The sequence below is a fragment of the Siphateles boraxobius genome, unplaced genomic scaffold (genome assembly GCF_051911475.1).
Source record: "Siphateles boraxobius isolate OS27281-9 unplaced genomic scaffold, OSU_SipBor_1 6, whole genome shotgun sequence".
Classification (NCBI taxonomy): domain Eukaryota; kingdom Metazoa; phylum Chordata; class Actinopteri; order Cypriniformes; family Leuciscidae; genus Siphateles; species Siphateles boraxobius.
In genome coordinates, this window is record NW_027509186.1 from 17036923 (window position 1) to 17061035 (window position 24113).

At 43.5% G+C, this 24113-nt stretch overlaps 2 protein-coding genes across 2 annotated transcripts in view; one reads left to right on the forward strand and one right to left on the reverse strand.

The window, feature by feature from the left end:
• col4a3 (collagen, type IV, alpha 3) overlaps positions 1–13753 on the reverse strand; it is a 75903-nt gene extending 62150 nt beyond the window's left edge. Inside the window, 1 exon segment of the mRNA XM_077207897.1 lies at positions 13534–13753. Coding sequence (XP_077064012.1) covers positions 13534–13611 — 78 coding nt within the window. The 5' untranslated portion in view covers positions 13612–13753.
• Positions 13754–13952: 199 nt separating this feature from the next.
• The window catches only part of col4a4 (collagen, type IV, alpha 4), an 81179-nt gene continuing 71018 nt past the window's right edge, over positions 13953–24113 (forward strand). The window contains exons 1-3 of the mRNA XM_077207896.1: positions 13953–14077; positions 16543–16699; positions 17060–17105. Of these exons, the coding sequence (XP_077064011.1) occupies positions 16656–16699; positions 17060–17105 (90 nt within the window). The 5' untranslated portion in view covers positions 13953–14077; positions 16543–16655. The remainder of the gene's footprint in view (positions 14078–16542; positions 16700–17059; positions 17106–24113) is intronic.

Genomic DNA, 24113 nt, shown 5'->3' on the forward strand with positions numbered 1-24113 from the left:
CACCGAGTGGCGCGTTTCCCTGATTCTCTTGATCACCTGTGGTAACAGAGAGACCGAAGGGAAAGCATACAGCGGGAGGCTGGGCCAAACTTGGGCCAGCGCGTCCTCGTCCTTAGAGAAGAACGTCGGGCATTGAGCGTTGTCTTTTGATGCAAATAGGTCGACTTCCGCTCTGCCGAGTAGGCGCCACAGCTTCTGGACCGTTTGGGGGCGCAGGGACCATTCCCCTGGGGGAACATTGTCCCTGGACAGTTTGTCTGGGCCGTCGTTCAAATGGCCAGGCACATGCGCCGCCCTCAGCGAACGCAGGTGCATCTGAGACGAAATAAGGAGGCGTTCCGTCAGATTGCAGAGATTTCTGGATCTGACACCGCCCTGACGGTTTACATAGGATACCACAGACATGTTGTCCGAGCGGACAAGAACATTTTGGTCCTGTATGAACGGGAGGAAGCGCATCAGCGCGTTCTCGACCGCTATCATTTCCAGACAGTTTATTTGAAAACACTTCTCTTGGTCTGACCACTGGCCGAAGACCGGTCTGCCCTCGAACAGCGTGCCCCAACCCGAGTTGGACGCGTCTGTCGAAATGACTTTCCAATAAGAGATTGTTCCCATCATCACTCCCTGCTGGTACCAGTCGGCTACTAACCAGGGCTGCAGAGCCGCTATGCAGGTCTGAGTCACTCTGATTTTCTGTCCTTTGTCTCTCGCGAGAGCGGCCTGTAGCGGAGCTCGAGCGTTGCGGCAGGAAGAGGTTCATGTCCTGCGTGGTCTTCTGTACCTCAGAAAAACAGTCAACGATCCCGTTGACCGCTGGGCCGAAGAGACCAGTGGGGGAGAGCGGCGCGTTCAGGAAGGTGGCTCGCTCAGTTTCCCTCATATCCGCGAGCGTCAACCAGAGGTGCCTCTCAGTTACAGTCAACGCGGCCATGGCTCGTCCAATGGCTTGACCTGCGGTTTTAGTGGCGCGGAGAGAGAGATCCGTCGCACTTCTCAGGTCTGTAACCGCAGCTGGATCCCGGCCCTTCTCATCCCATTCACGGAGGAGGTCGGCTTGCAGGATCTGTAGCACAGCCATGGAGTGGAGAGCAGACGCGGCCTGGCCGGAGGTGGCATATGCGCGGCCGACCAAGGCGGACGTGGCTCTGCAGGCTTTTGACGGGAGGGCTGACCGGGACCGCCATCTCGCGGAGGGTGGGCAAAGGTGCGCTGCGACCAAGGTTATTTTCGTAAACGAAAACTGAAACTAAGACTAAAACTATTAGTCAAAAAACATTTTCGTAAACTGAAATAAAATTAAAAATTCATAATAAATGAAAAACTAAAACTAAACGAAACTAACAACAGTTACTGAAAAACGAACTGAAATAAAATAATAATTAGCAAAAATAAATAATAGTTGTCGTTATTAAGCTCTTTACTTTGGCGGAAAATCTGACCTGTGGCTGATAACTTGAGCGCAGCATTTTTAGAATGCCGTTTCATTTGCAAGACGCGGGTGCGACAGCAAAACAAGTTCGTCAAGCACAAAAAACCTTTAATGTTCTAGGCTACTATGTTTGAGATGTCATGTTTTCATGGAGGTTGACAGGCTGAAAGGTGCTGTTATTATCTTTGTTTTTATAAAACATTTACTGCTAATAATATCCACGTGGAGACATTTCCCCGCAATGTATGGAATACCAGGACACGACACACACACACACACACACACACACACACACACACACACACACACACACACACACACACACACACACACACACACACACACACACACACACACACACACACACACACACTTTGTGGGGACTCTTCATAGACGTAATGGTTTTTATACTGCACAAACTATTCTGTCTTCTTACACTAACCTGACCCCTAAACCTACCCATCACACAACTTTCTGCATTTTTACATTTACAAAAAAACTAATTTTGTATGATTTATAGCCTTGTGTACCTCAATTTGGATCTCCACAGTGACACGAGTCCCCATGAGTCTGTGTGTATTCTGGTTTAAGTCCCCACCAGGATAGAAAAACATATACACACTCACACACTGCAAAGATACTTCATTATTTAATCACACTGGCTTCACAGCAGGTTGTGTTGGCTGTAGTCAGATGAATTGAGCTGGGGTTTTTTTATGTACCAGTGGTCACTCTGCCACATTTACAGCTGAAAAAAGTAAACTAGGCACGTTTAACAAGATATCATCTTTAATATGAATTAGTTTGTCTGAATTTTTCATATTTTTTTCTTGTATACTTTTAAGTTCCATTTATTTGGTGCTTTGTTCAATCTCAAACCATTATTTTATTTTTTATTATTAAGATGTCTTCTCAAGAGTTAACTGTAATCTGGGCAAACATTAAACTTTGCTGAAATTAAGCGTCCTGCTTTGGTCTACACTGGAAGTGTTCTGTTTGCTCTGCTAAACTATAATTACTAAAACTGAAACTAAATAAAATAAAAACTAAATAGAAATGTGTTTGCAAAATAAAAACTAAATTAAACTAACAAAACCATTAATAAAACTAACTAAAACTAAACTGAAATTTAAAGCAAATTTGAAAACGATATTAAAATATAAACTATTTTAAAAAAGCAAAACTATAATAACCTTGGCTGCGACTGCCTCTTCCACAGGGGGAATAGCTGTGTACCCTTTCTCGGCGGCGCCGTCCACTTGGGAGAGCGACGCGGAGGCCTGGGACTGAAGTCTCGAGGAGAATGGTGCATTCCATGACTTCGTCAGCTCCGAGTGAAGTTCCGGCAGGAATGGAGCGGGCCTGCTTGCTGAAGCTGCACGGCGGCAACTTTGAAGAAAACAGCCGTCGAGCCTGTTCGGCGCGGGTTCCTTCGGCAGCGGCCACTCGACCCGAGACGGTCAACAGCCTGCGTCAGCAGGCGCATCAGTCCCGCATCAGCTCCAGCGCGGGTACGGGTGGATTCCTGGATCGACGAGGAGGCGTAGTGAAGCGACCATTCCTCGCTGTGTGATGCCAGGATGGAGCTGCAGTCTCTCATTGCGTGTCCCTCGGCCTCATCCTCAGATGCGACGGCAGTGAGGCTCGTGAGTGGCAGCTGCGCGTCGGTGAGGAGGGGCGGGGAAGGCGAAAGCGAGGCTCGAGGGAGGTTCTCCGGCAAGCACGTCGCTGTGGCCACAGGTTCCGGCTGTCTCAGGGAACGGCGCTTCTTCCTGCGCGGTCCCACAGAGGGCGGAGTGACTGCTGCGGTGTTGAAGGCTTCGAGTCGAGCCCGCAGGGTCGACAGCGGAAGCGTTTCACAGAGCTCACAGCCCCCGGACGCGAGGGCGAGCTCTGCATGTTCCAGGCCCAGGCAGAAAGCGCAGATCAAGTGGCGGTCTCTGGCGCTGACCGGGGCTCTACACGAGCCGCAGGAAGCGCGAGGCATCTTTAAAAAGACACTCGCTGCTCTTTGAGAATAGGTTAGCAAGGTAAAGGATACGTCGCCGGATAGCGTAGCTCGCACGGATGGCTGAAGGTGACGAAGACGGCCGGCTTCCTCAGCGCTGTCCTAAGCTGGCTGTTCGCTGTTCGACGGCGGCGGTGGCTTCTCTCAGATCCAGCGATGTGAAGAGCTCGCTGAAGAGACGAAAAATCAGGGAAGTCAGCCTAAAGCCCCTACTTTTATACGCTAAGCCACGCCCATTCTGGCGGGCTGTGACGCTATGAAGACGCGGGCGCCCTTCATTGGGCGTGACGTCACGCCGGGCTCACTGGTAGGCTGCAGCAGTTGCCCACAGGGCCAATGAGCCAATGAGCACGCGAGATGGCCTGCTCTAGGTCTGCTAGCTGCTGCACTGCGTTGACAATGAATACAAAATTAAGGATAATTTTTTGGCTTCAATATCTCGAGAAGATGAATCTTTCCCGTAGCGTAAGCTAAACTTACGCAATACGAGATAACCTCTCGTAAGAGAACAGTGAGTAACAACACAAAGCAAACGCAAATAAGCATGCAAAACAAAGGAACAGAGAAATAAGGTAGATGCACCATTGTTTTAAACTGTGCTAGAGAAGTCATATATGTATGTCAGGTGCTTCAACAAACAAGAGGTCTGTAGGATGCACCTATGTTTTCTCTCTAATGAGGAAACATTAGACTACTGAAAAGTGCACATGCAAAACCAAAATGGGCGTTTACAAATCAGTGGCAAATTTCAAACTACAATAAATGTTTTTCAACCATTTTTCAACAGACTTCCTAAAATCATGAAGGCCCAGCCCTAAACCAAGCCCCCAGTGGATTAGAGCAAATAGGGTAAAGCGGTTGAAAATGCCCATTGTGGTTTGAAAACGCCCCACTAATTGAGAAACACCCACTAGTGTTCTGCAGAGATAGGCCTACATGCCTGAATGATCTTGTGCTCATCAACTACAAATCACTGTTAGTTCAATGTCACTGTATCCACCCATGTGTGCTGTTGGCTTTCATCAAAATTTCAATGATGTTCAAACGCACTTTAAACATTGAAATGTCAATCTCAACCAAAATGATGGTTTGGATCAAAACTCAACATTGCATCAATGTCGCCATGCTGTCTTGGTAAGGAGTATTCATAAACACCCTCCTAGTCTCTGTGAGACTGTTGTGTGTTAGTATGCATATGATTTGGCACCAATATGATACGTCTGAAATAATCAAGCTAATGTTTGTCTACTCGTGAAGAGCCTGTAGTCAACATCCTAATGTCTTCTCGTATCAACAGAAAATTAGTCAAATTCACAGGCAGACTGTCAGTAACTAGTAACATGCCCTTGGAAGCTGACTGACAGTCATACAAAAACAATTAGCCTACACACAACCCAACACAACGGAAACCCATCATGAAACGCTGTCAGAATACATACCAGATGTAAAGAGAAGTACAATCATGAAATATCTCTTAGTACATACTCATTCTACAGGATTTTCCTGATAAATTCGATTTTTACATTTAATAAATATACTACCGCTTTTTTTTGTTTTAAGAAATTGATCATTTTATTCAGCAATGATGTGTTCAATTGACCAGAAGTTGCAGTAAGGACATTTATAATGTTACAAAATATTACTATTTTAAGTAAATGCCGTTCTTCTAAACTTTCTATTCATTAACGAATCCTGAAAAACAATAGCATCATGGTTTCCACTAAAATATTAAGCAGCAAGGCATAAGTAATTTGTCTTGATCATCATGTTAAGGTGCGATCATATTTACAACAGCTCAGCAGAATTTCGCAAACAAAATCTACTCATTCCATTAGGAATGTGCATGATCGGGATAAGTTCCTCGTGCAGATTATTCGCTGCTCTGAAAGACCTTGAAAAGAAACAGAAAGCAGCTTGGTTTGAAATTCCAACCTCATCTCTAGCTATGGACAATGGACTTTTTTGGATGCAAAATGAAGCTGACGTTAAAATTCAGCTTTGCCATTACAGGAATAAATTACATATTAAAATGTATTAAAATAGAAAACAGTTATTTTAATTTGTACAAATATTTTACAATATAACTTTTTTTTGATAAAATAAAATCAACCTTGGTGAGCATAAGAGAATCCTTTCAAAAACATTAAAAAATCATACCGAAACCAAACTTTGCAATGGTTATGTGGGCCTATATCTGTTGACATGTATATTATCAATATAGACACTTATGATTGCTAGGTGGTTGTTAGGTGATTTCTTCCTCTCTAAAACGGTCTCCTGTGTTATTCAGGAATAGGTAATACAGCTTCCTGCCTCAGGTCTAAAGAATGTCATCCGTTTTATTCTCTATCTCCACCAGCTAAAATTGTTTGTAAAAGTGAAAGACTCCATCCTGATCAACAGCATCTTCAAAACATCCATCGAACATACAAATCACACACTAGTACTCTGACTTCCTGCAGCTAGGAATGGCTGAGCTCAGTCAGGCCTTCTGATTGGTCAAACATGCAGAAAGATAAACGTTGCGGGCCCGTCCTGCATCTGTAAATCCCCGGGTGGGATTTATTTGAATAGACTGAATTAACAGGCAGGCTGGACAATGAGCTGAATCCAGGGACTAAAAACACACAGGTCACAGTCGGGATATGGGATTAAGTTCTAGCAGTGTAGAGGAGAGAAGAAAGAAGCTTCTTATGTTTCCCTCTGCTCTTCTTTCTCTCCTCCATGATATCTTCTTCTCCCTCAGGGCTGATGCTGAAGTTATTGACTTCATAACATTCTTGGCATTTCCCGGTTTATTCCCGCATTTCCACCCAGCCACAAAAAAAACCATCTCGGAGTTTCTCTGTATTACTTTGAACACAAACATGTTGCTCTCTGTAACTTGCTGGAATCATGTTTTGACAAACTCTCTCCTGCGCGACAATGTAATTGACACAACATGGAAATCCCAAAGCATGTGGCCTAAATCTCTAGCAGCACAAACAGTACAAATAACAGACTTAACCAAAACCTCTGACTTTTTTAAATAAATGAATATAATGGAATGCAAAGTTAATTCTTCAAATGTTCTGTTTAGTTGTTTTGATAAATGTTTGTGTGTATGTAAGAGAGATTGGCAGAGGGCGTGAGAGAGAGAGAGAGAGAGGAGAGAGAGGGAGAGAGAGAGAGAGAGAGAGAGAGAGAGAGAGAGAGAGAGAGAGAGAGAGAGAGAGAGAGAGAGAGAGAGAGACAAGACAGAGCCTGCATAAACAGATGTCTGTCTCTGATAACGACAGAGATGGTTCACATAGAATCATACTGACCATACACTCGCAATACACAAAAACACAGACAAATCTGCATATCTAACTGCATATGAAACGTGCTCTAGGACAGGGGTTTTGTAAACTGGGGTCCAGGGGCCGCAAAGGGGTGCTAGGGGGTCTGTAGAAAAGTCTAAAGAAAAACAGTGTTAAAATAAATTAAAAATCTGATTAAACTAAATAAATAAATAAAAAGAATCAAATAAGAATTGATTAAATAAAATAAATTGATAAAATAATAATAATAATACATCTACAGTACAGCACAGTAATAGTGTCACAGTGTCATCTGCACCAGTCTGTCGTCATCTGCATTACACTTCCCAGCATCCTCCTTGTCTCCACACCTGAACTCACTCCCTCAATTACCCACCTGTTCTTCGCCTTCATCATCCGTGTCACCTGTGATCACCTTGTTATGTTTGATTTGTATCTGTATTTAGTTTGCTTCTGACCGCATCCGATCGTCTCCATTGTTTTAAAGATGGCTGCTCCATCGAGGATTATGTCGCTGGCTTCCTGGAGCTTTCTGTTTGGGGTAAGCTGGACAGATGAGGTCCTAAAAACAGTATTTTGGGGCGGACTGAATAACCATCTGTACCAACAAGCTCCAGCGGCAGCAATCCCAGGCTTGTTTGCCCAGTACCTGGATCATGTGCTGTGGTTTAGTGGCTCAATCTTCACCGTAGTTGAGGGTGATGACATCGCCACTCAACCACCATCTCCAGCCATCTCCACCATGCCAACCATCAAGCCAGCCACCGGATCGGTCTATGGCCATCCAGAACTGGTTTCCAGCGTGGCCGATCCCCCGCTGATCTCAGCACGAGCTGCCAAGAGGGCCATCGTCCCTGAGACTTGTCCGGCCGCGACCGTCCAGCCAGAGTCTCGTCCCGCTGGTCCCGTCCAGCCCAGGGCCTTCACGGCTGGTCCCGTCCAGCCCAGAGCCTTCACGGCTGGTCCCGTCCAGCCCAGAGCCTTCACCGCTCCACGTCATGCCCGCCGAGCCGGAGACTGTTCACGTCTCGTCTGCCCAGCCGAAGACTGTACACGTCTCGTCTGCCCGGCCGGAGACTGTTCACGTCCCGTCTGCCCAGCCAGAAACTGCCCAGCCAGAGCCTGTCCCAGAGCCTGTACCTGACTCTGTCACTTTCCCCAAGAATTTTTTTTTGGGGGGGGGGGGGGGGGGGCATAGGTCCTCGCCGTGGCCACCCAAAGGGTCTTCACCGCCATGGCTACCCGAAGGATCTTCACCGCCATGGCCACCCGAAGGGTCTTCACCACCATGGCCGCCCGAAAGGTCTTCACCGCCATGGCCGCCCGAAGGGTCTTCACCGCCATGGTTCTATTGTTTGCCCTGGACTACCTTTTTGTTTTATTAAAGTAGTGCTTGCGTGTGGATTCTCTCTCCGCTTCGTTCCTGCCTAATCGTTACAGAATGACCGACCCAAAGATAAATCTAGCAGCACAGATTATGTGTCTCCGTCAGGAAGAGAGGCCCATAGAGGAATACATCAGGGACTTTTTGAAGCTGGCTCACTTGACCTGTAAGGACGAGTTATGTCTAATGATCTTTTTCTGTGGAGGACTATCCGAGCCGTTCAGCTCCCTTATGCCACTTCATCACCCTAGCTGGAGCCTTCAATATTATATTGTCCATGCTCTTTTGCTGGCCGGATCAACTCTTACTGGGGGTTTTGCAGAGAAATCCTGCAAACTGACAGTATCCACTAAGCATGAGTCACTACACGTTACGTCTGCCAAGCCAGAGACTGTTCACTTCACGTCTGCCGATCCTGAGACTGTTCACGTCTCGTCTGCCCGGCCGGAGACTGTTCACGTCCCGTCTGCCCAGCCAGAGACTGCACAGCCAGAGCCTGTCCCAGAGCCTGTCCCTGACTCTGTCACTTTCCCCAAGAATTTTTTTGGGGGGGGCCATAGGTCCTCGCCGTGGCCACCCAAAGGGTCTTCACCGCCATGGCCACCCGAAGGGTCTTCAACGCCATGGCCACCCGAAGGGTCTTCACCACCATGGCCGCCCGAAGGGTCTTCACCGCCATGGTTCTATTGTTTGCCCTGGATTACCTGTTTGTTTTATTAAAGTAGTGCTTGCGTGTGGATTCTCTCTCCGCTTCGTTCCTGCCTAATCGTTACAGAATGACCGACCCAAAGATGAATCCAGCAGCACAGATTATGTGTCTCCGTCAGGAAGAGAGGCCCATAGAGGAATACATCAGGGACTTTTTGAAGCTGGCTCACTTGACCTGTATGGACGAGTTATGTCTAATGATCTTTTTCTGTGGAGGACTACCCGAGCCGTTCAGCTCCCTTCTGCCACTTCATCACCCTAGCTGGAGTCTTCAACATTATATTGTCCATGCTCTACTGCTGGCCGGATCAACTCTTACTGGGGGTTTTGCAGAGAAATCCTGCAAACTGACAGTATCCACTAAGCCTGAGTCACTACACGTTACGTCTGCTGAGCCAGAGACTGTTCACTTCACGTCTGCCGATCCTGAGACTGTTCACGTCACGTCTGCCGAGCCAGAGACTGTTCACATCACGTCTGCCGAGCCAGAGACTGTTCACGTCACGTCTGCCGATCCAGAGACTGTTCACGTCACGTCTGCCGAGTCAGAGACTGTACTAGTCACGTCTGCTGAGCCAGAGACTGTTCACGTCACCTCTGCTGAGCCAGAGACTGTTCATGTCACGTCTACCGAGCAAGAGACTGTTCACGTCACGCCTGCCGATCCAGAGTCTCCGGACAAGATGGCCGTCGCCGAAACCAGTGTCTCTGGACAAGATGGCCACCGCCGAAGCAGTGTCTTCGGACAAGATGGCCGCCGCCGAGCCAGTGTCTCCGGACAAAATGGCCACCGCCGAACCAGTGTCTTCGGACAAGATGGCCATCCCGGTGTCTGTTCCTGAGCCGGTGTCTGTTCCTGAACCGTTATCTGTTTCCTTTGTTCCTGAGCCAGTGTCTGTTCCTGAGGCGGTGTCTGTTCCCTTTGTTCCTGAGCCGGTGTCTGTTCCTGAGCTGGTGTCTGTTCCTGAGCCGGTGACTGTTCCTGAACCGGTGACTGTTCCCTTTGTTACTGAGCCAGTGTCTGTTCCTGAGCTGGTGTCTGTTCCTGAGCCGGTGACTGTTCCTAAACCAGGAACGGTGACTGTTCCTGAGCCGGTGTCTGTTCTGTTTGTTCCTGATCCGGTGTCTGATCCGGGGTCTGTTTCGGTAGTAGTAGTAGGTTCCCTGATGGGACCATGGAGGCCGCGTCACCTTGGCCATCTGAACTGTCTGACCAACCTTGGCCACCTGAACTGCCTGCCCCGCCCTGGCCGTCTGCTCCGTCTGGAATCCGCTCCTTAAGTGGGGGGCTATGTCATGATTCCTGTCTGGTGTTCTCTAGGCTTTCTACGATAGTCGGTGTTCGTCACTTGCCCACCGTGGCACCGCAAAAAATACGTTTAAAGCATTAAAAATATTTAACGCAATTACGCAGTATCCGTTAAATCCTGCCTATTACACAAACACACACAACCCACAGAAAAGATGCGCGTCAGCATCGAGTTCTCTTTCGGGCTTGAACAAACCATAACACACATAAATCATGCCAAAATGTCCGTTTTGTCGAGTGTCCTCATAAGAGCAGTCTTAAATGATTTAAATAAAGTCTTAAATGAACGTAGAGATTTTTGAGAAAATGGGACGCGTGTCAGATCGTGTCTCCATCCAACATTGCACTGCATTAACGAGTGTAGCCTACAGATGTACACTCAATAGCTGTCCGAATTCGCTCACTTGTTTTCATTCACTCCTTCAAGTGACCATTATTAGTGGACTAACGTAGGGAAAATGCCTAACTTAGTGAATGAGGGTTTAGGGGGCGATTTTTGATTCAACCCATGTTCTCAAGCAGTGAAAAATAGAGGACACTGACAACGCGCTGACAGACAGGACCGAGCAGGCAATATTTAATATGAAACAAAGTCTCAACTTTCAGATTTGGTCAGTCAAAGAAAATTATACAATAAATAGGCCTACCATTTTGTGGCTCTTTAATGTGTCGTGACAGATTGCCACAGTTAAAGCCAAGTTCAAATCCACCAACTTTAATCTACTAACTCTCCTGACTTGCTTTTCGGACAAAAATGGTGGATTTTGATTGGTCAGATCGCATGTCAATCAAACTCCCTGTGAAGGCTGCTCCGCACCACCGCACCATTATGCATTCCCGTGCAAACGCGCGCATTTTACGCTTGCCTATTACTGGTGTTGTCACACGTCGATTAACCGGTGGGAAAATATCCTCACTGTCACATCCCTAGTGTTCTACTTGTCTTGTGTGGACTTTTATTTCCTGTTCTGTGCCATGTTTTGTAGTTTTTCTTGTTTATTAGTCTCGCCAGGTGTTTTTAATTAGCCCCGCCCCCTATTTATCTTGTTTAGCTTGTTTGCCTGTTTATTTAAACCTCTGTGCTTCAGTTGTTGTTTGTCGGTCATTGTTGCTTGTATCTGTTGCTATTTCATGTTCTTGTTCTGAGTTCTATTGTTTGCTCTGGATTAACTGTTTGTTTTATTAAAGTAGTGCTTGCATGTGGATTCTCTCTCCGCTTTGTTCCTGCCTAATCATTACAGTATAAAATTGCAACCTTGACACACACTCTCTCGCACACACAGGGCTAAACTTTGAACCGCATTTTCCCTAAAGAGAGAAAGATGAGGTAACTGGAGAAAACATTAATCAGAAGTGAAGCCCATACTATCACATAATCAGATGTACAGTATAAAGTACTAGAGACACAGACTTGGATAAAAGTACAAGTGCTCTATCAAAACAGTGACTTGAGTAGAAGATGAAGTGCTCTTTAAGCACCATACTTGGAAGTTCTAAAGTATTAAAAAAAAAAATTACTTAAGTATTGCAAGTAGTTAAAAAAAAAAAAGTACTAAAGTACTGAAAGTACAAGTATTGTATTATGTAGTAAAGCATCTCACCCTTCTCTTCCCTGCTTGTGCTTTTTTTCTCCACAGCTTATTGGGTATTTATCTGCATGTTACAGCAATATCTGAAAGCTTTGATTATGTCAAGGAGTTCCTGGAATGTCACATGATATGGCTCTTCTTCATGTGTTCCATATATGGACTAAATGTGCACAGGGTGCCTCAGGTTGCCAGTATGGACTGAAAACACAGTATATCAGAGTATCCAACGCTCACAATTATTACATCGGCCCATTTTGGGTATAAATTCAAAAAATATTGTTCTTCTCTATAGAAATCTGATGTAAACCTATGAAAATCTATCAATATTTATCTAAAACTGCACATCAGTAATGTAAGCCTGAGGGACGCTGTTTGGTCAACCGCTTTGGGAGTGGCTGACGCTCATAATTCATATTAAAGGTATTGACTCATTTTTTCATTACATAACTCCTGGCACAAATTCAGCAATAACTGGCACTATACGTTTCTCAGAATAAAATAGTGGTCAAATACTGAAACTTGAGTCTTATATCTTTTTAATGATGTATTGTTTGTCAAGGTAATAACATTAAATCTAATAGTAACTTTGAACTAAAAACAAAGAACGTCGGCTTCCTCGCACTTTCTATGTGAATTGTCTTTCACTCTGACAAATGAAAACATAGACTCTAGGCCTAGGGGTCTCCTTCCTCACCGCCACGATCACTCGAAGTTGAAGGTGGTGTTTCTGGTTCTTCCATCTCGAAACAAACTAACAAATCTCAAGTGTTCTCAGTGGAGGCAGGCACCAGAGTGAAAGGCAGAACGGGAGCTCGCACCATCTTCTTGATCGCTTGATTAGCTCAATGAGCCAGCTTCATCAAACCTGGTGACAGAGCCATCTACCGCTCTGGCAGTGATTATGTGGGTTTGGAATGATTCGTAACATGCTTGTAATTGTAATGAGTAACGATGCAGGACATAAAAAAATGTATCGGAGTAAAAGTATTAAACTCATCGAAAATATGTACTGAAGTAAAAGTTGAAGTAGGAGAAAAAAATAATACTCCAGTAGAGAACAGATACAGCCTTTTAGTACTTAAGTACAGTATGAAGTATTTCTACTTCGTTACTAGCCTATACATCTCTGCACATAATACATTTACAGCTCAAAAGCTATGAAGTTTGATTAATTTGACGTCACAATTTAGCGTCCCTACTGGAGTCAAAAGGTAGTAGCCTAATATGATTTCAAGTAACTTTATGCCAGTCAAGTCTAATTCAATTCAATTTCTGTCCTAGGCACTATTCTTCGTCTTATTCTACCTTGAATAGTTGTAATCCAGCTCATCTAAAAGGCATTCCTAAACAAAGTTATCATATAAATTTAAATGCAATAAATGTGTAATAAAACGATAAACAATTTTGTACCGTCTGATATATGAGCAAGCAACGGTAGCGCTCGAGCAGCCTACTGTTGCTATGGTTACCGCCCCAAGTAAACGCAACTTTGCGCGAGTGTCAATTTAGTGAGAAAACGCTAGCCTGTTTAAATACTCCCACGGCCACATAATTCACACCATTGATAAAAGAACATATGTTTTCGATATTATGTGTTTGATGTTAGTTCCTTTCAGTGCTCTGAACTATTTGCTAATCAATAACATCCGCAGCTAAATTGGTAGAAGATATGAAAGAAATAATTCAGCGCTCTTTTCCCATACTACTGATTTAAAATGATTCGTACTTCAAAAATATATGCTGGAGAAAAATTAAGAGTAAAACGTTTTAGCAGACACTAATCATTTAATATTAAACTCACCCCTTTAGTTCGTGCCGGTGTAAGAAGTCCCAGCAACATCATTCCGAAGAGCGTTGCTCGCAATAAGCAAGAATCCATTTTCTCACAGACAACGAACGAACCCGCACACAATCCCACTGGTCCAGCCCGCAACAATCTCAGAATCACACGTTATTCAGGAGTCCAGGGTGGAACAGCAGAAGGATCTCCAAATCTACCTGCCAAACCACCTGCAGCACTGCAACCATATAAAGCTTAGCCTTCTTATAGCTACTTAAGAAACTTGTCAGTGTGAAGAAATTAAAATTTTTTTGGACTGTCAGTGAATCCTCAAGAATATCAAATCAGCAGGAGTTCAACAGGGAAGTGTTTGGTGTATTATCCCGCAGTTGTAGTTGGAAACCGACCCCATGACGTCACAGCTGAACCGCCTCAACCCATTCACTTTACCGACTCTTTTGCGCGTTTCTGATAAAGTTTTCTGAGTGCACCTCTCTGTATGGTAGCCTATTGTATTTTTTGCCTTAATGTAAAGCCGCGGTGCTACAGGAAACTACGGGAGCAGGTAAGCATGTTTACCTAGTTGGTTGTTTTGTGAAGGTCTTGTTTGTGAATGTCGTGTATTTCTTTGCAAATACTGGAGACTGGTTTTGTTTTATGCGAGTCTTTAGAAAAGAGACCAATAGCTTATTGTCAATAGCTTATGGTCAAATTTAGCCTAATACAATGAATTTGAGCAATTAGCAATGAACGGGTTCAAATCACTGTACTTAGTCTACATGACCACCACCTTCCTGCGGTGACAGAAGTTGTGCGTCTCTGGGCGAAAATATTATGTTGGATTTACTGGGCAACAAAGTTTTAAGATCACATGATGCCTGATTTTATTTGATTTGTGATGTCAATGAATGTTAAATGGCAAAGCTGATTTGCAGATTATGTTTTATTTTATATAGCCTACCTCCACACAGAGATGGGCATAAATATGGAAATGTATTTAAAATAAAAATACAAAATACTGTGTGGAAAAATATATTTAAATACAAATACAAAACTGTGTGAAAAAATGTATTTAAATACAAATACAGTATTTTTTATTTTGAAAATACATGTGAAATTGGCCATCCTGTGCAGGTCTTTAGGTCACAGCGAATAAAGAAACTACATAAGGCCTACTGACTTTTAATTCCTAACCTTATCTTTGCCCTCTCTGTCATTCTTTCTTTCTTTCTTTCTTCCTTGCTGGCAATTATAAATAAACTTATGCAAAATAGCAGCCATATTTATTTCTAACCAGGGTACATGCAGTCTATTACTTGTGGTGAACACTTAAAAAATTCATACTGTATGTAAAACTGTGGGAACCTTTTCTGCTATTTAGCAAAGAATATGGATGGGCGATATGACCAAACTTTTCCCTCTCTAACGTTCCAATAATTTCTGCCCACTAAAAGCTGCACGGATACATTTATGTACCCCACAAATAGGCCTATCTATGTAAACGATTTAGAAAAAGTTCCATCGATTCACACTTTAGGCCTATATCATTGCTATGATATCTAGTGCCATATCACACAGCCCTAACATGCAGTAATGCTTTAAACACATTTGACAAGCTAGTTGAAAAAAATCAACAACCGATCAAGACTGATTGGCTTAGGCTATTTTCCCACTTGTCTGTGCTCTTTTATTCTTTCATGTTAACTGAAGGCAAATCTGAATAATGCACTATTTTAACTTTAATCAACAAGTAGAATTGATCATGACATCCTCAGTATACCCTGACAAACAGGTTGATTTTCAAAAAGTATTTTACGTATTTTGAAAATACAAAAATACTCATCTTAAATGTATTTAAATACAAATTACATTTGGATTTTTTCCAAAGGCTTTAAAATACAAAACAGTATTTTGTATTTCAAATACATATTTTAAATACATGTATCTGAAATACTGCCCATCCCTGCCTCCACACAAGTTTGTCATCTCCATTTAAAAAAAAAAAAAAAAAAATGTTGGCTGTGCAGATGGGGAAGGTTGTAACACTCCTCTTCAATGTACTTCTGGTCCAACAAAGATTGCACAAAGTGGGTCATTGTGCATAGGCCATATTTGCTACAATTTTGACAAACACAAACATTGTGGTTTTAGATTCGTTTTAGCCTTTTCTATGTACTATATTTGATTAGTTTATTTCCTATAATGCATTAAGTTCCATTTCCTATATGTTTACCATTTTGAATTAAAATGTTTTGAAATGGAATGTGTGTCCGAGTGAACTTGAATGGCATAATAATTACTAGGAACAAGTAAATTTAAGGACCACAGTAAATCTAGGTACAAAATGTTAAATATTCCCCAACCCATCGGTTTGATTCAATGGATATGAGGTAGGTTAGTAACAGCAGCACTCTTTGTACTTGACATTGACTTATACAATTTTGTGACCAGCTGCAGTTTTCAAAACAAATTAAATTAGTAGCCAACAAAAATGAAAATATTATGTCGCCCATTACAATCACTGTTTGTTAGCAATACTGACATTTATTATCAAATCAGGTCAGAAAGTGGTATGAGAAATGTTATGGCTTGGACATGAAACTGATGTCTAGTAAATTCAGCCATGATGGTTAAAGACCTCATAATTATGTAATTATATATGTTAATGTCATAGTATGGCCTGGATATGCATCTATCTGCAATGCTGTCTAGTTTGATGTGGCCATTGTCAGTGTCAGTGAGTTTGCTTTGCAATCTTTGTCAGTCTTGACTTGTGTGTCATGGAAAAGAAGCCATCCGGAAAGATCAACTTTGTCCAAGTTCCATCTATTGTATTGATTTAGCCTGTCTCTTTCTTTCTCACCCCCACCTCTCACATCACCATCTCTGCCATATTGTCGGCCATTGGGAATGTTATTAAAGGAGAGAGAATCTGCCTTTACCCAACTGTCAATTCCACCACTTATTTATTGTTTATCCATATTCCTACAGTCATTTACCCATTCATCCATCTCTTAATTTTTTCCTCAGGTGGGTGAGTTGTCCAACTGGACGTCAGGAGTCATAGCTACATCACTGACCACATCATTCTGAGGCAGTGGAGAAAGGTCAACAGGTAGCACATGCCCTGAGTGGCAGCTGAGATGACACACCCTCGCCGGATCGCCTCGACCAGCCTCCTTTTCTGGTAAGAGTCCCCATTGTCCTAGTATTCCCATCATCGTTGTTTGCATTTATGATTCATTCTAGATCAAACAGATCCTAATTAGACGATAAGATCCCTACATTTATTGATAATAATAAGAAATGTTTCTCTCTCTCTCTCTCTCTCTCTCTCTCTCTCTCTCTCTCTCTCTCTCTCTCTCTCTCTCTCTCTCTCTCTCTCTCTATCACACACACACACACACACACACAAACAAACACACAAATCGTACTGACCGCAAACTGATGAATGGTAGTATATGTGCCTTAAAGAGCCATCCAACTTCTTTACTTAAGTGTTATTCATAATTGTCTTGTTTGTTTGTTTGTTTGTTTGTTTTTCCAGCACAAGGCTTTTATTGGCACTAATGACAATACACACAGCTTTTGGGGTGAGTTGTTTATGTATTCTCTTCATAAAGTTGCATTAATGGTTTCACAATGGCCTGATGATGCTGGCTGAGTCAAATGGCAATAAATGTCTCTTTGCCTGTGAAATTCAGGTGGACATGGTAAAAGCTCTGTTTGTAAGTGCATCTTATTTTATGCATATTAGAGTATTGCACCATTAGCTTAGCAATATGTTTAAGGGATAGTTCACACAATAATGAAAGTTCTGTTGTCATTAACACCCCTGTGTCGTTACAAACCAGTATGACTTTCTTCTGCAGAAAGATATTTTGAGAATTTTTTTTTTAAATGATCAGTTTTTTCAAGTTTTTCTAAACCTGTATGAATTTCCTTCTTCTACTGAACAGACAAAAAAAAATAGTTTTTGAAGAATGTCGATTACCAAACAGTTGACATTGACTTCCATTTTTTTCTCCATAAATCAACAATGTGAGGATCAGTAAATGATGACGAAATTCCTTTTTGGGATAACTAACCCTTTAATGTTAATCTCTATTGAAATCAAAAGTGCATTGTAGTTGCTGATGTATGTAGAGCATGTGATGTTGTTTGATCGGTAGAACGCTGACTTAAGGGGATCAGAATCAGAATCAGAAAGAGCTTTATTGCCAATGAGTACCTCACAAGAGTACCTCACATTAGCGATATTTCAACTAAATCTTCAGCTATCTCAACTTTTTCTGCCGAGGCCCCCCCTTTTTAGAGAAAAACATTTTCAAGTCCCCATTGCTTGCAAAATCCTTGCAAGTAGCGGGACAATTTCGCAGTGGGGACTTGTATCACCCTGAAGAAGTTTCTTTTGCTTACTGCATCTGCTGACTGTACCCTATCTCTTAGCCATGCTGCACCCCCGTTTTTATAACTCCAGGCCCCCCATTTTTGGAACCACTGGTGTAGTGACGAATGAAAAGCAGAAGTCACTTTTAAACCAAGCAGCTTTCTGTTGGTCAATGCGACAAATTTGCCTAACCATCTAGAACATTAGCGAAATGGGGAACTTGGGGAACAACTCCCAAACATGTGGATTCCCATTGAAATGCAGAACCCCTAAGGGGATGTGCTGATGTAAAAATTATATTTCAATATAATCCCTCACACGAGGAACGTCTCGGGTTATGACTATAACCCTTGTTCCCTGAGAAGGGATCGAGACACTGCGTCGAGAATCAACACTTTGGGGACGCTCCCTTAGCGTGCGCCTCTGAAGTAAGAATGAAACTAATCCAATCCTGATTGGTCTTGCGTCGTGAAGTAACATGTGACGTCATAACCGGATGCATAAAAGTGACGCTGACACACACACACATCAGCTCCGCGGTGAAGCAAGACGCTCTAAGGCCTCGAGGGGCGTGGCAGGATGACGCAGTGTCTCGTTCCCTTCTCAGGGAACAAGGGTTATAGTCATAACCCGAGACGTTCCCTTTCGAGGGAACTCAACACTGCGTCGAGAATCGACACTTTGGGGAACGAATGCCCACCAGGCCACGCACCGAAAACAGGCCTGCCCCGGAGTGAAACTGATTCAGGCACTCAGCTAGGACGAGAGCACATGTGTGCCAGGCGTACTAGGGAGGTGCAGACTATAGAACCTAACAAAAGTGTGTGGGGTAGCCCAACCGGCTGCCTCACAGATCTCCTTGATGGGAACTCCCGAAAGGAGGGCCCTAGAGGACGCCATGCCTCTAGTAGAATGAGCCCTAACGGCCAAAGGTGAAGGCAAATTCCGCACCTTGTAGGCCTACTTATGGTTTGTATAGCCGGGAGCCCCTAATAGGTGATCAAAAACACACTACAGTAGGTCCGACCTCCTCCAAGAAGAGGACCTCTCAAGGTAATACTCGGAACTCTGACTGGCAGAGCAAGGAACCTCTCCTTTTCTGCCGACACATGAGGTGGAGGATGAAATACTTGCAGGACCATGGACCTAGCCATGATAAATTGCACTTAAGGCACATAGCTGGGTCTCGGATGCAGGATGGCCTTAACTCCGCCGGGGGCACACCCCAAGCAAGCTGGCAATAATGAAGTACCTTAAGGACATTTTTCCCGAAGCCTTCTTCGCCTGAAGGACGGCCCTCAGGTCACCCTTCTGGCTGGAGGACTTTGGTTGAGAGTGCTTCCTCTGTTGCCAAGCTCCCGAAGGAGGGGCTCTAGAGGCAACGCTCTCTTTTTGCTCCTGCCGATGGGAGGAGCCTTGATTTAGAGTGGCGAGGGAAATACCGCTGGAATGGCGCCGACTGTTTTTTTCTTTTTCCGCTTCCTGAAACCTGTCAACAACTGTAGTGACAGCATTGGAAAGCAGGCCAGAAGGAGATAGCGGAGCGGCCAACAGGAATATTTGCCTCATTTAGATCTTTAAGAAGATCGGCCTGGTACGCCTGCAAAATCGTCATAGAGTGCAGGCACGCACCAGCCTGACCAGCCACCATATAAGCCCGGCCAACCAGTGCAGATGTGTCCCTGCATGGTTTGTTGGGCAGCGGCGGGGCTTAAAGCGAAGATGCCGCATCATGAGAACGATAGCTCGCTAAAGCTTCCACAATCTGCGGCATCTTGCCATAACCCGCCTCTCTCGCACCCACCACATTCGAATAAACATATAATGAATGTGGTGAGATATGTAAAGAGTGGGTTTTTTCCCAGGATCTACATATATATTTTTTATAAAGATCTGGGAAAAACAGTAAGCCCCGGCTCTGAGGTTGTGAACGGTGCTGCAGGAATCTCTCGTCTAGTTCATTTTGACGAGGACCATCCTGCTTATTTTGTGGCCAGCTGATATATTTATATATATATATATATATATATATATATATATATATATTTATTTATTTAGTCTGGCCACAGAACGCATCACAACCTCCACGAGCTCTACATAAGCAGGAACATAAACCTGCGAGTGTGGTGAGATACGTAAAGAGTGGGGGTTTTCCCAGGATCTACATATGTATTTTATAAAGATCTGGGAAAAACAGTAAGCCCCGGCTCTGAAGTTGTGAACGGTGCTGCAGGAATCTCTCATCTAGTTCATTTTGACAGGGATCATCCTGCTTATTTTGTGGCCAGCTGATATATTTTATATATATCTATATATATATATATATATATTGATTTATTTATTTAGTCTGGCCACAGCACGCATCACAACCTCCACGAGCTCTACATAAGCAGAAACATAAGCCGGCGAGAGTGACTCATGTTGCTCGTTCCCGATGCTGAGCACATCTACTTCCTTATAAACAGATAGCTCGAGCACTGGGCACTCATCACGGGCAGAAGAAGCGCGCATCTCGGGCTTCTGCGTCGTGAACGAGTGTCATAGAATCTGCGGATGATGAGAGAAAAGGTGCCTCAGCAGTCTCGTTCTCATCCGCGAGATCCTTCTGCGATCTCCACGACCTACGCCGTCCCTCGCCTCAACGGACGCGGTACCCGAATCGCGGGGATCGCGAGCCTGGCCATCATCAGGAAATAATATAGCCAAGCGGGAGCGCAGCACTCTAATAGGAAGTGCTTCACAGTGTGCACAGGCAGCCCTCTCGAGAGCTGACAGTGCGTGCTGCGCCCCTAAACAATACACACACACATAGCTGATGCGTGTCCCCACCCGTGGCATATAATCTTGGGCAGGGGTACACACACTTAGTGTATTGTTCACTCGCCATAATATAGAGCTTTGCACAGACAAACAACACCAAATAAGACAGACAGTTTCACAGAGAGCGCTTGCTGAAGAGCGAAAGCAGATCTGTGTGTGTGTCAGCGTCACTTTTATGCATCCGGTTATGCCGTCACATGTTACGTCACGACGCAACACCAATCAGGATTGGATTAGTTACATTCTTACTTCAGAGGCGCACGCTAAGGGACCGTCCCCAAAGTGTCGATTCTCGACGCAGTGTTGAGTTCCCTCGAAAGGGAACTTTGTGTTTAACACAAGAAACGTTGTCCTCTGGCCCTTAGTATTAAAATGTCTAGATTTCTCCTGCAAAAGTTCACCGTGGTAAATGTGACCGCACATAAAGAAAGCATCTGCCTGTGTATAGATGGTGAAGCAGTTCACTAGGTTTGATCTAACGTCTGGTGTGACCACCTCATTAGCTTGATGGTAAGATTGATGTATTGAGAAGTGGTCCTGTGTGGGTTTCATTGAGCTATGTTGAAATATAGATCTTAACTAGATAACCAATATTTTGTTTTACATGCACTCATCTTTTGATTTCAATGGCATGGGGCAGCCTTTGAAGTAAAGTGTCACATGATCCTAAGGGGTTATGATGGCGTAGGGGATCCAGAAATCTCTGGAAAAGGGTTATGATGTCTTTCATCATCAAACGCGCATGAGAAAAAGAGTGTTGCGGGTGAACAGTGTTTTAGATCGATATATGTTTCACTGAGAGTGGGTTAACAGGAATGGATTCTGTTATTGTATGAATGTATGTGCATTCCTACCAGGTTGTAATGGCTTTCCAATGCCGTTGTCGTTGATAATAAGAGTAATCTGTTCAGAACGCATACAAAGAGAGTCCATGCAGACAGATGTGGTTGCAAAAAAAGGTCTTTCCTTATTACTTGTTGTGCTTTATTAAACATCTCAAACTTGTCTCAAACTTCTTGTGGCCTTTCCTTGTTCACACGTACACACAAAGCCATACCTTGGACAGCATAATACTAAAATCCACCTTGCGAGCTACTCTGCAGTGCGGTCAAAAAACTGTGTGCTTCCCAATACCAACGCACACACTTGTCGCTCAGGTGGTCTAATTATACACAGCCACAGCACCACCCAGTGGACAAAAAACTTTACCATACAACAAATGGCTCCTACACACCGGCCCCTTAATTGATTATGACATATTGACATAGCAATTACAAATTCATACAAAATGGAGCCATACATACCAATTCAAGTTTTGTACAAATGTATGTAGGAGACAGTAAATTCAAAAACTTAAAATGTTGAATGCCCTATTTAAGTCTGCCTCTAATAAAAGGCAAAGCTGGCTAATTGGACGTTCTAAGATGTTACTTTTAGTTGAATGTTAACTTTTACTGAATGTTACAAACCCTTGTTGTCAGGGTCTCCACAACTCTCCCAAAGAGCCATGAACGACATGGTGCTGTAGAATCAGCAATAATCACGATGTCTCCGGGGCTTAAACTTTGTTGTTCTTTGTTCCACTTTTGTCGCTTTTGCAACAATGATTAGTATTCCTGTACCCATCGTTTCCAGAAGAGATTGGAAATATATTGCACCTGTCTCCATCTCTTTTTGGCATACAGATCAGATCTTTCAAACAACCCAGACGGCAAATTCCAGCAATGCAGGATTTCCTCTCATAAGCCGAATGTGATTTGGCGTGAGGGCTTCCAAATCATTAGAATCATTGGATAGTTTAGAGATAGTTCGATCATTTAAAATAGCTTCCTCTTCACACAAGACAGTCTGCAGCGCTTCGTCATCCAATGTTTGTTGTCGAAGGATTGCACAAAGAATTTGTCTCACCATTCGAATAATACACTCCCATACTCCACCGAAATCAGAGCCTGGAGGAGGATTGAAGCTCCACTGAACTCCCTTCTGCAGTAAGGCCCTTTGAACCCTTTCGTTGTTTAATGCAGTAAGAGCCTCCTTTAACTCCCGCTCAGCTCCGATGAAATTCGTCCCGTTATCAGACCTCATGTGAGAGACCTTTCCACATCGGCATTTATGCATGAGTCTGTATCTAGCGAGTATGCCATTTTTTAAATCGACAGCTCTGCTTGCAATACAAGTAAAAATCACTCCATAGTGTTTCACTTTACTTCGTCCCCTTTTCACTTCAATGGGAGAGCCAAAAAGAGAGATAGTGCGGTACAATCGCTGAGAAGATAAGAAAACATCGTCTACATTGAAAATTCTGTTATTTATTCACCTTTATTTTGTTCCAAACATATGTGACTGTCTTTCCTCCCTGAAAGACAATAGGAGATGTTTTAAATAGTTGTTTTTTGCATGCAATTGGAGACTGAAGTGTTCAAACTTCAAAACGGATGTGAAAGCACCATAAAAAAATCACGAAAGTGACGAATAATACGCTCCCATACTCCACCGAAATGAGAGTCTGTAGGAGGATTGAAGCTCCACTGAACTCCCTTCTGCAGTAAGGCCCTTTGAACCCTTTTCGCTTTCATTTATGCATGAGTCTGTATCTAGCGAGTATGCCATTTTTTAGATGGACAGCTCTACTTGCCATACAAGTAAAAATCACTCCATAGTGTTTCACTTTACTTCGTCCCCTTTTCACTTCAATGGGAGAGCCAAAAAGAGAAATAGTGCGGTACAATCGCTGAGAAGATAAGAAAACATCGTGATTGTCTATCCTCCCTGAAAGGCAATAGGAGATGTTTTAAATAGTTGTTTTTTGCATGCAATTGCAAAGGATACTGAAGTGTTCAAACTTCAAAACGGTTGTGAAAGCACCATAAAAACATCACGAAAGTGACATTCACTTAAGTTATACGATAGCTGTTTTTGTGATGAACTTGCCAAATTTAAGTCACTGTTTACTAAAAATCTTTTCCTTTAGACCTGAACATTGAGTGAGCTTGAGAACTAGATCAGTCAGATTTGTGAACGAATCATTCAGGGCTGTTTCTCAAAAGCATCGGGAGCTAAGTTTATCGTAGAGACCATTGGTGGTGCTTTTGGGAAACACAGCCATGATCAGTATAAACAGTATAAAAGATTCACTGAAAAGATCTGACTCAAAAGTACAATTGATTCTTGAATCAGACGTCACTAATTCTCCAATGAACTCTCATAAACGTGTCAAGGAGGAATATGGCAAATGTTTTCTCAACGAATAATGACCTAAATTCAGTCTTTCCCTCTGAAAGCTAACAAATGTATTTGTTATTTGCATGGTCCTCTTTAATTTTACTGAAAATAGCCCCTAGACGATTCACCTTTTGTGTTCCGTTGAAAAGAGAAAGCCATACAGATTTGG